Source organism: Sphaeramia orbicularis, chromosome 1 (assembly GCF_902148855.1).
Source record: "Sphaeramia orbicularis chromosome 1, fSphaOr1.1, whole genome shotgun sequence".
Taxonomy (NCBI): domain Eukaryota; kingdom Metazoa; phylum Chordata; class Actinopteri; order Kurtiformes; family Apogonidae; genus Sphaeramia; species Sphaeramia orbicularis.
Genome location: NC_043957.1, coordinates 18,355,823 through 18,371,224, shown reverse-complemented (window position 1 = coordinate 18,371,224; position 15,402 = coordinate 18,355,823). Strand labels below are relative to the sequence as shown.

The following is a 15,402-nucleotide window of genomic DNA, read 5'->3' as shown; positions in this document are numbered from 1 at the left end:
TGCATAATCCACATGCATGACAAACAATGAAATGTTTTGTGACAAGATGGAAATGGTGCAACAAACTGAAAATGATTTGACTGATATAAGAGGATGGAAAATTATGTAATAAAATGTGGAGAAACAAGACAAAAAGCTGCAACAGAATGACAAAAATGACGTCAAAGTCGCATCTTTTACTTCTATTCTTCGAATACGAGTCAGAGTCTGTAGTTTTACCTTTTACTTGTGTAACAGATACTTCACACAAGTATCTTTAAGAACAAAATGTGTACTTTTGCTGAGTTAGCAGCCAAAAGGTAATGGTGCTTCACTCTGGTGAGACACCTGACTGAGATCTCCTTGATGATTGGTTCAGAGAAATATTTGCGTAATAATTCTCCAATCTAACCACGCCCACTTCAAAGTGTTTCAGTGAGTTTGGGCTGAAACTTAATCACTACCAGTGTGATGTTTACTGTTATGTACAGAAGGCTCTGAGTCGCACACAGAAGCCTATTGTGTATTTATATTTCCAGAGGCTTTGATGCAAGTCTGGCACATGAGTCTCCTGCTCGCTCCGTCTCTCCTCTCCTATATCTTTATCTGTCTCCCTCAGGGGACTCCCAGTCCTATTAGAACAAATGACGAGGGGCCCGGGCGCTTTTGTAAAAAAGAGCAGGCAGGCGGGCGCGCGCCTGTCCTATTATGTGCGACACATGATCAATAGGGCGATAACGCAGCAACATCAATATAAGCGACAGAACAATGAGGGATATCATCGAACATCTATCTTAATATAGCCGACTACAAGGGCCGTCTGACAACCGCGGCAGCTCATGAAAATTCCGCCCCACGAATCTACCACCATCTCATCCTCCCTCCTCGCGCTCAATAGACTATGCGCACTCACGCGCACGCTCGCGGTGCAGCTGGCGTGGCTATTATTTTCCCATTTCAATTTGACACCCCTGCCTTTCATGCTAATTCTATTATTGTAGGAAGTTTATGTGATTCCATATCACTAGAAATCGGTAATGTCTAATAACCCTTTGGGCTGAAAGGAGGGGAGAAAAAACTGCCTCGAGACCCGCGGCAGCCAGTGGGAAAATAATTACTTTCATATCAAAACTCAGCAGGAGGCGCAGGGTCCTATAGCCCGCGGCCACTAACCTCATTCCAGCTCGGCCTTTCAAATGAATAAATTTGTTAAAGCAATAAATACAAACAGCCAGACGGACTCCAGGCCCAGCTCGGCTCACTACACAGAGAAAAAGGGGATTTATCAGCTGTAACATGACAAAACTCCAGCCGCCATGATCCAAGGTTCTGCCACACAGTGAGTATCAGCCAACCCTGTCCCCTTCACATACACAGGGATTCAATTAAACAATAACTTTATTTATCAAAACGTTTACATATAAATATCATTTTCTTGTTTTTACAATATCTGAGGATTTTTGTTGTGTTTAAGATGTTTATTGTAGCCTAGTTTTTCTTACAAGTTGGTCACCAAAAAGGGATAAAGAACCTGCTTCTAAAGGTGTAGGCCTAAAGCCTGAACATGAGGACAGCCACAGCTTTAAGGGCCATCTGGATTGATCACACATTATGATTAAAAAATAGATGAGAATTAAGTCTCCTGATTCCTGATATGTTTTCGAGTGTCTCAGCAGAGCTTTGGGAATGTTTGAATAGTCTCAGCGATGTTCCTGGTCCTTTGTTTATGTTTGCTCTTTGCAAGTGTTAGTCCATATCGACATCCTCTCCATCTGTTCCGGGTGTTTCTTGACAGTCTGTGTTTGCCTTGAGACACTCGGAGAGGTCTGGAGACGCTCGCTCCTCTTTTGCACCCTTCTCTGTAGCGCTGAGCTCGGCGGCTTGGCAGACATCGTTCGCTGCCTCAGTCGCTTGAACTTTCAAACTCCTGTCGTCGCTGCAGTCGGTGGACTGTGAGCCGCTCAGCCTTGCCAGAGCTGCCTGAGCCACGCTGTTCTGTCGGGGAGAAACTGGGCATCTTCCATCATCCTCTGTGTCTGTTCCATCCACTCTATTGCTAATGTGATTGTGTTGATGCTGGGTATTATGCTCCGTGTGATCTGAGTTTATAGGCTTAGTGACACCGGTGAAGCTGGAGAGGTCAGAGGGAGCAGGACTCCCTTCGCTCGGCACACACCTTTGTCCCAGGCCGAGCCTGTTGATGTTGTCCTGACATGGTGTGGCCTTCAGGGCGGTTTGGGGCACAAGAAAGCCCAAAGGCTGATGGGTAATGGGGTACAACAAGAAATGACCTTTGCCCACCAGTGTCCTCTGGCTGGGCAGTGAGGGGTAGTCCAGTTGGGATTTCCGTCTCGGCGTGGCGTCAGACAGGAGACTCTCCACACTGAAAGGGTTGCGTTTCTGCAGAGTGGAGGATCTCTGCTCCCCAGGACTGGAGCTGTGTGTGCTGCCTGGAGAAACCTGCTCAGGTTCTCCTGGGGTTCTTTGGTTTTGTAGTTGGCTGAATTCGTGTCGTGTTTGGTCACAGCTGGATTCAGTTTGGTGTCCTCCTGTACTTCTATTTGTTGCTGGCAGTTCGATATGAATAGTCCCGTTGACGTTTGAAGGCTGCTGCTCGCTGTCGGTGAACTGGGAGACGCCGCTGTCACTCTCCGAACCTCCAGGCGTGTGGAAGCTGTCACCTGTCAGAAGTTTGTTCTGTGACTTCAGCAGCTTCCTCTCCTGTTTGCGTTTCTTCTTCTCGGCCCTCTCGTGCTCCCTCCGGGCGATCTCCTCGGGGTCCATGGGCTCCCCGCTGCACGTCGTCGGGTGGGAGTTGTGAGCAGGTCGTCCTGGCCCTTTCTTTGTGTTCTCCTTTTTCCTCCATTTAGCTCGTCTGTTTTGGAACCAAACCTGTGCACACAGACAGACGCATGAAATACATATGGTGGAAAATTCTTCTATTTTAGCATCATGTTTTCATATAAACACCTTTAAATTCTTGTCGTTAAGTATGCTTTGGATTTGCTCCTGCAGTTTTTATGAGCTGATGAGTTGATCACCAGAAAATTACATGTGAACAGCATTAATATTAGAATTAGGTGATTTATCAAGCCACTGCATTGTCATCACTTTGGCTTCTGTAATATATTTCAGTTATTTTAATTAATTTTAATGAATAATATAATATCTTTTAGCAGTTAATGTCAAATTGAACCGTTCACTTTTGGTTTTGGGGAATTTGTCCTGTGTTTTACAGACTGAACAACTTATTATAAATCACATAAAATTAAATGAACAGATTAAAAAATTAAATACATACAGTCTAATGGGCTCCATTGATTTTGAACCTGCAAGGCTGCAAATAAATATTGCACCTAAAATCCTACTAAATTCAGCATTATTGGATTAAATATTACCTTTTAATACAACTATAGATGACAGCTGCTTCAATTTAATTATATTTTTTGTTAAATGTCTGTGGTGTATTTCTTATATTTTACGCTCTCTAGAAAGCATCAAGCATTAATGTACCAAGCAGGTATATTACACAAAATGTCACATCGTCTAGTGTGTATTTAGACAAGCTAAGACAACAACAGAGCTCACACCTGCCATGACAAAGCTGACAAATCAGTGTCAAGGCTGTTATCAGATCATGAGGACAAGACCAGATTGCCCACAAATCCCAACAACTGCTGCAAATTTGCACAAAGACACGAAAAAAATACCGTCAGCCCATGGCCCTGTGTCTTTGTTTACGACAGATTTTAACATGTGAGGAGTACATGAGGTTAATAGGTCACAGAGGTGGACCAGCAGATGCACAGATGTGTTGGTGTTAATTACCAATGAGCCTGTGTAATGGCAACTCCTGCAATTACATTTAATTGTACCGTAGCTAAATCAGCCCCATCCCGTCTCCGTGTATTCTTTCACACCCAGCCTTCTGCTGCTCATATGGGGGCTTAACACTTCCAATCCGCGGCTCTCCTCCTCTCTCCGCACCGAGCCAAGAGAGGGAGCTTCCCCCGCCTGAGAGCCCGCACCGGCCGGCCTCTGGGCGCGCTCAGGGCCGCGTGTTCGGCGCTGATAACGCGGAGGAGTTTTAACGCGCAGAAGCAGGATCCGTGAACGTTGCATAATAAGGACGGGACACCAACATCATGTGCGACAATGGTGCTACTTATGAATTGTTAATGTTGGATATATCTTTCCCCCACAAACCTGGTGATAAAGGAGCGTTAAGCAGCTTGAGGGAACAGTAATCTGAGGTTTAGGAGCGAAATCCCCAAACAACATACAGAGACGGCGAGATGTGCTTCTGTCCCCTTTTAGGGGATGCAGCCATGCATCTGAATTATAGGAGGAATATTTACACTGCACGAGCCTACAGAAAAGAACGTCATAATTAGACTCATACATTTAACACAACGAGTTATTATTATTGTTGTTATTATTATTATTATTATTATTATTATTATTATTATTATAATAATAATAATAATAATAATAATAATAATAATAATAATAAATAAAATAGCCTATGTAATTTCTTCCTTAAAATTTGGCACATAATTGCCTTTAAAAGCAATTGTTTAAAATGTTCTGATGCATTTCTTAAGTCAAACTATGAAAGCAAGAATTATGTTTAATAATAATATTAATAATAAGCATGTTATTACTCTGTATGGTATATGCATGTAGGCTAACAATGATATTCTGTTATAGACTACTATATATCCCATGGTCTCATAATAATAATAATAATAATAATAATAATAATAATAATAAGTATAATAATAATAAGTATTAATATTATTATTATCAGTCATATTAATAGTAGTAGTATTGTAATTATTATTGGTTGATTGTTTAAAAATTAATAATAAAACAATCTCAACATATTGCATCTCAACTTCATGGTAATTTTATAATAATTTAAGCAATAATATTTTCAGGATATTAAATTTGCTCAACTTCAGTCACAAAATATCTAAAAATAAAAACATAGCCTAACTGTGAATAATCCAGATAGACTATGTTTAAAAGAAAAAAGAAGCTGAGGTCTACTCTTTATCATTTCCACCCTTCGGTTTGCTCAGCCTTGTTTTTATTAACCCATAAATCAATAGGTTGCCTCAATGCATAATTCAAGAGAAACCCCTTATTGATGCTTTCATAATTGACAAATAGCTGTCTCAGTGTGGGACAGGCCATCATGGACGACCACTAACGCCCTTTGGTATTTTTCTTATTAATTTTGTGGATTTAAACACGGAGATGAGGCTGAAATCCATGAACAAACCCCAAACAATAGCTGTATCTGACATGGTGTGGAAGTGATCGGGCTCTGTGTATTTCCTGGGTGTTGGTTTTTTTTGTTTTTATTTACCTGAACTCTGGACTCCACGAGGTCAAGCCTGAGGGCGAGCGCCTCTCGCATGAACACATCCGGATAGTGACTCTCGTTGAACGCCTTCTCCAGCTCCTCCAGCTGCCACCCGGTGAAATTTGTCCTGGTGCGTCTTCGCTTACAACCAGGACTATCCTTATCCGGGTCTCCGGAATCTGCAGTGGTTTGTGAGTGTGTGTTTGTGTCAGTGAGAGAAGAGATGGAGGTTCACATCTAATACTAAGAGGTGGCCACACAGTTTGGTTTTTATAACCATTGACTGTTGTCACACTTAGATTTTTTTGGTACATTTTCTTGCGTCGGAGCAAAATCAGGGTAAACAACAAACATATGCTGAGCTTTTCTTCTACTAACACATAATAAACAAATGAGAAACATCACTATTTTAGAGACTGACTTTTAGCAACTCGAACATCAACTTTTCTTTTTTTATCAACTTTTCTTCAAACCAGTTTTTCCAGCGTTTACGCATGTTCTCCACATGAACTCAGACATCATTACGCATATTTTACGCACGGGCCTATCACCTACATTGATTAACCCACAATGATAAGCCTGAATCAGTTTACCGGGCTTTGTTTCTTCGCAGGTGTACTAATGGGATAAAGGGAAGAGAGGGGGAAAAAAAACACAAAGATCCAGGCCTACCTGAGAGTTTGAACTGCGGGCTGTCGGACGAGAGGAGCGGATTGGAGCTGACCACCGAGGCGGAGCAAGACCCGTTAAGTAATCCGTCTATCGAGAAGGGGACGGACGCGGACTGCAGCTGGTGTCCGCCGGGGAGCTCGTAGACGTGCTGGTGGTGGTGGTGGTGGTGATGGTGGGGGCCGAGCGGGTACGGGAAGCCCACCAGCCCGCCCAAGGAGCCTCCGAACTGGGCGTGAGGATGCTCGAGTACCCGGCTGTCCATACTCGCCCGGGCTGCGGCGGGGCCGAAGTGAAGATGCAGAGGGCGGCAGTGTGGCTGAACATGCAGTCACAAAAAAAACCCAAAAACAAAAAAGTCAGGGAGGAGGAGGAGGAGGAGGAGGAAGAGGCGAAGGCGGAGAGGGGGGAGAGGCAGGACGGGAATCCAGACGGCCGTGTCTCCGTACCGGCAGCAGTGGAGCGGAGCACACCGGGATTCGAGGTATTTCACGTTTACGGTCCAGCCGAGATGTCAACCCTGCTCCTTCTCTCCATGAGCCAGCTCATTAGGACTCCTCCATCTGCTCGCGGGACCAATCAGAAACGTTAATCGCCGTGTGACGTCAGAGGCGCGGTTAATGGAGTAACGGAAGGCAGAGCAAAAAAAAAAAAAAAAAAAAAAAAAAACGAAAGAGAGAGAGAGAGAGCGTTTTCCTCGGGATCGATCGCTAATCACCTGCTTGGTCCTGTAATTCAGCCCCGTCAAAACAAGGAGGATGACGCGCAGCCGGAGCGGGAAAGAACCGGATGATGGACCGTCCTCCTCCATCAGAATACCGGACAAATGATCAGACCATGTGACCACAGGTTTTACACTGGCCATTTACCAACTACTGAGGGCGTAGGTTAGCTCAACATTAAGGAGCGCTTTTAATGTGTGTGTGTGTGTGTGTGTGTGTGTGTGTGTGCGCGCGCGCGTGCGTGTGTGTTGGAGGGGGGGGGGGGGGGGTCGTCAGGGGCTCCTCCTTCAGGAAATGTTTGTGCATCAGACACATAGTTTCCCACATTCTGATGATTTCTGTGCATCCATTTAACTCTATTCTGTATCAGTTTATGGTAGAAAGAGCAAACTTTTTCATTCCAAACTGAAATGAAATTTTGTCGCCTTGAGATGTTCATGTTGCCCACTGGATAAAACAATTCATCTAGAATTCGTTTTACATATTTGCAAACCACACATACATTTAATGTCAGTATTTCTGAACCACAAACATGTTTTATATCCACATTTCTAGATATGTGTGTATGTGTATAAGGGTTTTGCTTACTTTTCTATTATAAAACACCACTTAAGACACCAAAACTAATAATAAACTTTCAAATGACTTGATGTAGAAACATACACTGGCCCTTTTAAGAAAACAATTCCATGAAACTACAACTAAGGGTACTGCACTTCAATGGTTCAAATCTTATTTGTCAAACAGAAGTTTTTCTGTAAATCTTGGGCAGTACTCCTCCTCTGTCTCCCCTGAACTACGGTGTTCCCCAGGGTTCTTTTTTAGCACCTGTTATTTTTGCCTTATATATGCTTCCACTGGGGTGTGTTTTTAAAATACACAGTGTTGCTTTTCATTACTTTGCAGATGATGCTCAGGTATATCTGCCTGTGACTCAGTGACAGCCTGTCCACAATACAAACACTGCAGGACTGTGTCAGAGATGTGCCCTAACTTCCTGAACTTAAAGATAAAACAGAGTTTATGGTCCTTGGACGAACTAACCCCCTACATGGACAGGACAGTGTGACTGGTCCTTTGTCCTCCTGCTGCCGCCCCTCTGAGAAATCTCGGCGTGATTGTAGATCTTTATTAAACAGATCAGCGCTGTCACAAGTCCAGCTTTTATAATTCGGTACTTTTAGCCAAAATAAAACTGTATCTTCATTGTGTTGATTTTTTAAGGGTAATACATGCATTTGTGACCTCACACTTGGACTACTGTAGTTGTTTGTACACGGGGTTAGACCAAGGCTCTCTTCAGAGACTACAGGTCCAAAATGCTGCAGCCCATCTCCTTACAAAAACAAAACGTCATGAGCACATCATCCTTGTGCTGTGCACCCTACACTGGCTTCCCGTCTGCTTTCGTGTGCAATGTAAGATCTTGTTGATTGTTTTTAAATGTCTACACCATATAGGCCCATCTTATTTGAGCTATTTGCAGCCTTGTACCCCATCTAGGGCACTGAGATCAGCTGACCAGCTCTTGTTGGCTGTGCCTAAAGCCAGGCTCAAATCTTGAGGAGACAGAGCCTTTTCTGTGGCAGCGCCCAGACTACGGAATAGCCTCCCTCTGTCTGTTAGGTCCTCTCAGTCGGTAGAACAATTTAAGTCGAGAATGAGAACTGAACTTGAGTTGATGAAAAAGTACTACACAAAAATGATAAATATTGAATATCATCTAAATATGTGGAAACACAGAGTTGGTATGGGGTTTCTCCTGGAAAATGTGAACAGCAAACGCTTCATTTTTTCTCCATTCAGATTACATTTTATGCAGAAATTTCTGTCGTTTTGCATCAGTGATAGTAGTGGAAATGCTCTTATTTATGCTAACCGGGGGCAGTGTCACATAAACACTCCTGACCCATAATTTTTACCTCCGCCAAGGAGGTTACGTTTTTGCCAGGGTTTGTTTGTTTGTTTGTTTGTTTGTTTGTTTGTTTGTCTGTCCGTTAGTGTGCAACATAACTCAAAAAGTTATGGACAGATTTGGATGAAATTTTCAGGGTTTGTTGGAAATGGGATAAGGAAGAAATTATTAAATTTTGGTGGTGATCGGGGGTGGGGGGGCCCACGGGGGGGCCCACTGATCAGCCTTGGCGGAGGTCTGCGCTCTCCGAGTGCTTCTAGTTGTTTTTAAAGATGAGATGTAGTTTGCTTTTCTGGCACTTATGGCAATTTACATTTCATAATATTGGCAATTGTTAGGTGTATTAATTCCTAATTCAGTCTTTTTTATAGAGTGATACATGATTATATCAATGCACTTCAAGTAAAAGCCATCAAAACATATTAGAATTTCCTAATCATATATTTTAAAACTTATTTTATAGTACTGTTTTGACCCATGCCCCATTCTGTTTTGATAAGTCTTTGGTGAATAGCAAAACAAATCCCATAATTCACAAGTTTCTGGAAAAATCATCCATCTGTGTGTTCCAGGACCGAAACTTTGAAAAATACCTCATGTATTATCATTATGCTCATATTTACAAACGGCTGATGAAAACAGGTTATATGTAATGTGTGTCACTATAGAAAAATTACAGCAACAATTAAATTCATGCAATATCATCTTCTCATCACAAACCTGCTTAGAAGGAGTCAACTAATGTCTGAAATGAAGTTCTTGACTCAAAAGTTAAAGGGAATCTACAATGAAACATATCATATGCATGTTACTTTTCAATGATTCTAGGAATATGTGAGCTATAGATACAGTGGAAGGTGACTGAAAACTACAGGATGGTAACACTGGTCTTCAAGAAAAATACCTCCACAATAAAAGTAGTGAACCTTTACCAAGTCTGAGTCACTAACAAAGAAAAAAATGTTTCACAGATACAGTCTTGGGTCAAAAATGTCAAATAGTGAGAATTAATGAGAGAATGGGTTTGAGTCCAAAGGAATGTTTGTGTCAGATCTACCAGAGCTACTTCAAAACACTGTCTGTACATTACAATACATTCACATTACAGGTTCATTATACTGGACATTTTATAAATCTATGGAATAAATGGGCATAAACCAATATATATGTATAATAACACTTTATCATATACACTGACATCAGAAAACCAGCACTTTGAGTCATTTGTTCCAGTTCATAGTATTTAAGATTTAGCACATTTAATCTCCGAGGCAGATAATTTCTTGGAAATCATAGACCAAAAGTCGCTTTTCCATTGACCCTCAAATTGCGCAAATATAACTTGTGCATAAAAATTTACCTAATGGGAAAACGACACTTTCGCCAAAACTCTCGTTTTTTGATGAAAAGTTTTTGCGCTGGCAAGAGGTGGTTTTTTGGCCGTAGCAGAATTGGTATATCACACAAAACTGCAACGGAAAGACCTTTTTCTGCAACTACAGTCATGCGAATAAAAAACAAAACAAATAGATGTTACAAAAACCGAAGAAGAAGAGTTTTAAAAGAAACATGGCGCTGTTTGTGTGGACACACCAGGAAACTGAATAATTTTTTAATTTAGTACGGGATAGAGGGGTAATATATAATAATGAATATATCTGTAAATCAACACAATATTTATGTTCGTCATCATGTTTATGGAATTACTTCTCATATCATCTTGCAGTGATAAACAAATCATCGCATTCGTGATTTAATGGAAAAACCAACATTACGGACTTTTGTTTTTTCAACATTTAGTAAATATCTGTAAAGTTTGTGAAAATGTCCACTGCAAAAGTGACTAGTCTATCCAATCAAGACTTTGTTAAAGATATTTACATTTGACACAAAGATTTCAGTGTTTGTATGAGCTCATTTTTCATATTTTACAAAATAAAAATAGATAAAGACCCCCTCAGATGCATTGGACCTAATGCTAATACAGTTTTTCACAATAAAAGTCCTGTGTTTCTCCCATGTTTTAATAAATTGGACACATCCCTCCCACCTCCCCCCAAATCTGTACCTATGCCTCCAACTTTAAAAACCACTGACTTCCATTCTGTGTCTCCGTCCACTGATGCTCAGTCATCATTCGTACACGAGGCTGCATGCCTGTGTAGGCTGAGTATTTTACAGGGGGATTCAGGGCCAGATTGATCCAATAACAGTGCCTTTATCCCCCACCCCCCTTTTTTCCTCAGCTGTCACATCGCATTTTAAACTACAAGCCCTTCTCCGTCTCCAGAGCCCCACACCACCCTCAAAAACTCTGCATCAAGATTTCCTTTTTTTTTTTTTTGGACCTGAACAGATTACACCATGTTTACTTGTAAAATGATAGAGAAAGAAGAATGTAGTGTGGAGTCCCAGAATTCAATATTCCTACTGATTTAATTCAGATTCACCTCCGTGTAGTGCTTTAAGGCTGCACTGAACACAACATGCATTCGACCTAATGCATTTAAAGAGTTGTACTTCTTAATTCTGTTACTATTTTTTATAAAAGCGTGACAGCAGACAGATTTACTGAATAATGTCATGTATTATTTACACCCATGACTTTCCTTTTAAAATGTGTGGGGAAAAAAGTAGAATTTTTTTTTTTTTTTACTTTTTTTTTTTTTTTTTTTTTTACCTATGTGTGGGAGTAGAGTACGAAGCAATTTAACAAATTTAATATGTATGTAGCTGCTCTCTCACTGATTGACAAAATTAATCAAACCAACACCTAATTTAAAGGTGTAATGTGAAAAGTTACAGCCATAAAATATGTAAAACTAACCATTCCTTTGTAATTTTTAATGACTTGTTTACTTACATTATCCACACCAAAATGTTTCCAATAATGTTCTCATTCAGAAAAAAAAAAGTGTAATTTTACTGCATTGGGTCATTTGTCAATGTTATGCTGAAGTTAACTGTGACTATTTTATCAGAACTAAATGACATAACGTGCAATTATAATGTACACTGTTGCCCATAAAGTTGGAGTTAAATATTTTTCTCTCTTCTTTTGAAATGATTGTGATAATGGGATTTATTGTTGATAGATAGAGTGTAGCTGAGACTCAGTATGTAATTATTACACCTGGTCAACAGTGATTACTGACATGTAGAAATCAGAATAAAAAGACAAATATGTTTGAAATGTAAATTATTTCAACTGTATGAGCAACAGTATATTACATTAACTGATATATGAAGTATTTCTGCATGAGTCAGGTCAGATCATCATCAAATACTGTCACGATCCCACACTGCTTCACAATATCACCTATAATTCCTCTATTGTTTAGATTGAAATAACCCTAGTGTTGAAAATACATACATACAATAGGACTACACAATTTAGTGAACAGTCATATTGAGATAATTAAAGAAAACATTGTAATTTGACTGCACTTACTTGGTTAGAAAAGAAAAAGCACATATTACTTATTCTTAAATGTATGTACATATGAAAAAATTAAATAAACAACTTAAAACTAGCAGAAAAAAGCCACTGAATAGTGAATTTCATTTTGTGTTTTGCAGAACCCCCTTTTTTTCATTTATGCAATTAATCACCCTAAATCCTCCTAAATCTTACACACTGGGCCACTGAGCTGCAGCTTTTTGCAGTTATAGAATTGCATGATGCAGCTAATTGTGCAGCCCATCTGTGTGTTTAGATATTTGTATGTAGGTCTATGAGCTTTTCTTTGCGGACAGCAGTAGATCTGTTCAACGCTTTGTGCAGACTGAAATAACCCAAACACTATCAGATGGATTGCCACTGAAGAGGCAATAAATTGCGCCAACAACGGTGGTTGCCTGACATTTCTGGCTCAATGAATCTTTTTGCTTTCAGTGAAATGTCTGGGCAACTTTGGGTTCGACTGTCATGAAACTGAGTAGCCTGGAGATACCAGTGATGCCCAGAGGATGAAACACATGTAATATGATGTTGAACATGGTAAAACAATGCATCCTCCTGCCTCTTTACATGTCTGTAAACCATCAGTCTGTCTAATCTCAACATTTCTGAACTGAGACCATTTCATATCCACATTTCTACATGCGTGTATCAGTGTTGTATTCCATCTCATTTGCACTGAAAGCAACAGATACTGAAAAATCCTTAAATCCACCAGTGAACATACAAAGTACAAAAAATGATGTGAGTTTTTTTTTTTTTTTTGGTTTGTTTGTTTGTTTTTTTGCTGAAACTTAACCTCCTAAGACCCAGCTATGGGTTTTCTGTCCACATTTGTGGACAAGAGTTTCACAACTTCATACAAAAAAAAAGAAAAGAAAACTGCCCACCACAAAGAACATTCTTTAAAAATTTTAAAAACTGCATCTGAAAAAACTGCTGTGTCATGATGTTTCCAATATTGGCATTTATTTAATAATAATAAAAAAAAAAAGCTTGTACTTTGCTGACATTTCCTGGGTCTTAGGAAGTTAAAATACACATTTTGGGTGCATATGATACTTACATTAACATGAACGTCAAAACGTATGGTTTGCTTTAGGCCCTTACAGCATTTAACAAAAGATACCAAGGTCTGCTTCAATACTGAAAAAAGTACAAAAGTTTTATAAAAAATGACCCCTAAATTGTTCCTTAAATTTATAGAAGTCACTAGTGAACTCCAGTTTCTGAGGCCAAGTCCTGACACACTTTTTTTTTTTATTGTGGGAATATTAGCATGCTAATTTTAGCATCCATTTCAAACTGTTATAAAATGTATATTTTAAATGCACAAATGTATTTACTGTGTCTGTGAAACCCAAGATTCTCCTGTTAACAAAACACCTTACGCCCAGTGAAAGAGCTGCCATCACTCCACCAACATAAGGAGTAAAGGAGTATGAGGGTTAAAGGAGTGAAATGTCAGTGTGACGTTGACCCAAACAGGCCTCACAGCAGTGTTTGGTCTGGCTTTCCATGAGCGAAGGCCACAACGAAGAACAAACCTATACTAAGCCCCCATGGGAGGTGCAGCAGGCGGGAATGGACAGCAGGTTGACCACCAACCTGGGTTAGAAACATGGGACGTATGTGAAGGTAATTGTGGACTATGCAGTACAGCACCGTGTCTAAGTGTATGTGTCTATAAAATGCATCTAAAAATGAGACATTGCAAATAACCATATGTCTTAGGTACACAACTACAGTTTAGCGCTCAGCATTCCTTTTATAAACACATACTTGTCACTGTAAAACCTAACAGCTTGTCTTACTAAATGAAATGAGTTACTACAACTTAGTCTGCAAAGAAAGTTGGAGTCACTGATTTCTAATAATCTAAAAAAAAAACTCTAATAGTTAATGTTGTAAGAACTCTTTTGAATTGAGTATGCTTAGTTTTGGTGACAGTTTAAATAATAGCAACTCTCTTTTAGTTTGTTTCAATGACTCATTTACTTTGAATTAACCTAGAAGATTTTAGCATGGGTTGCATCTTTTCTTTTTCCTGTTGCTGCTGCAGCTTTTAGCCCTCAAATTCTATTCCAATAAATCAAATAATGTGATATTAAAAAGAAACTAATGAGATATACACCTCTATACAGCATTACCAACAAATTGTGAACTAATACCATAAATCATTTTTATGATCTATTATTTCATTAAAAACAAAACAAACAAAAAAATAGTTTTATTTCATGTAACTACTTTTTCAAGACTCCCTTGTATTTCACAATGCTGTTTCTGCAAAAACCTATCTGATGAAATGTTATTAAATCTGACAGTGAGGAAATTCACATTCAGTGAATGATCTAAGTTGGCGGTGACTGGTTGGTTTGAACGTGCGCTGGAGACCAAGTTACCAACAGAACTTCAGCCTGGATGAATCAAGGAGCTCTATTGTGCATTGTTGCATTGTGGGTACTGGACATTTTACTCATTGTGTTGTGTTTTATGTGCAGGGGTTCGGGGGGGGGGGGGGGGGGGGGGGTTTGTGTTAATGTTTATTTACCCTGATGTGTTTTACAACGTTTATTGGCCATTTTATGCTCATTTTTATTTTTCTTAATGTGACACCGTTAGTCAAACCTGTAGGCAGAACAATGTCTTTCCTGTTTGTCGTAGGTTATACCCTTTCAAACGTGAAAGCATTACCTGTCATGAGTGAAATCCACAAAGCAAATGTCTTCCCTTCCAATTATAAGTGTAACAAAAATGCATTTTCTCAATTAAAACTGCCTCAGGGGTTAAGAAGAACATGAAAATTGTCTCGCAACCTCCTATGATTATGTTACAAGACTGTAGTAAATATGACTTAATTTAACTAAAATCAAACTATAGTAAGTACAAATAGCTGAAATAATTAAGTTCAACAGCCTAATGGGAATAAGTACAGTTCTATATGGTAAAACTGAATTAATAGAAAACATTAAGTTCCTTATACTCAGTTTAAATATTATTTTGAGCTACAGTGATTTGAATTAATTAACTTAAATGGTTTAAGGCAATTGGTTTCCTCAAACAGTTTGAGTAAACTCAACTCATCGGGTTTTACAGTGTCTTAATGATAGAATAGGTTGATTAACATTCCAAAACAAGATGAAAAATTGCAAACACAAAATACTGTTGGTAACATTAAATGATAACTTGCATTGGGGATGTCAGTGTCTTTGCTAAAGTTTGAGGTTTAGAGTCAAGACAAGATCATAAGGCTACAATAAGACAAATATATGAGATAAAAACATCT

The 15,402-nt window shown here is 39.5% G+C and overlaps 1 protein-coding gene across 1 annotated transcript; it reads right to left on the bottom strand.

Annotated features, from left to right (window-relative positions):
- Window positions 1–1,703: 1,703 nt before the first annotated feature.
- On the bottom strand, window positions 1,704–6,284 carry LOC115427843 (homeobox protein unc-4 homolog). The gene is made up of 3 exons (XM_030146543.1): window positions 6,023–6,284; window positions 5,354–5,529; window positions 1,704–2,871 (listed from the first exon to the last, which is right to left on the bottom strand). The coding sequence occupies exons 1-3, from the start codon at window positions 6,282–6,284 to the stop codon at window positions 1,726–1,728; spliced, it is 1,584 nt and encodes a 527-aa protein (XP_030002403.1). The 3' UTR covers window positions 1,704–1,725.
- Between the last annotated feature and the right edge of the window lie 9,118 nt (window positions 6,285–15,402).

What these genes read in the sequence shown, in the direction of transcription:
- LOC115427843 (XM_030146543.1), bottom strand. Translation starts at nt 6,284, where the DNA reads ATGGACAGCCGGGTACTCGAGCATCCTCACGCCCAGTTCGGAGGCTCC. An exon ending in CCCGCAGTTCAAACTCTCAG is followed by an intron (nt 5,530 to 6,022) that starts GTAGGCCTGGAT and finishes AAACCACTGCAG; the next exon opens with ATTCCGGAGACCCGGATAAG. An exon ending in TCGTGGAGTCCAGAGTTCAG is followed by an intron (nt 2,872 to 5,353) that starts GTAAATAAAAAC and finishes CTGTGTGCACAG; the next exon opens with GTTTGGTTCCAAAACAGACG.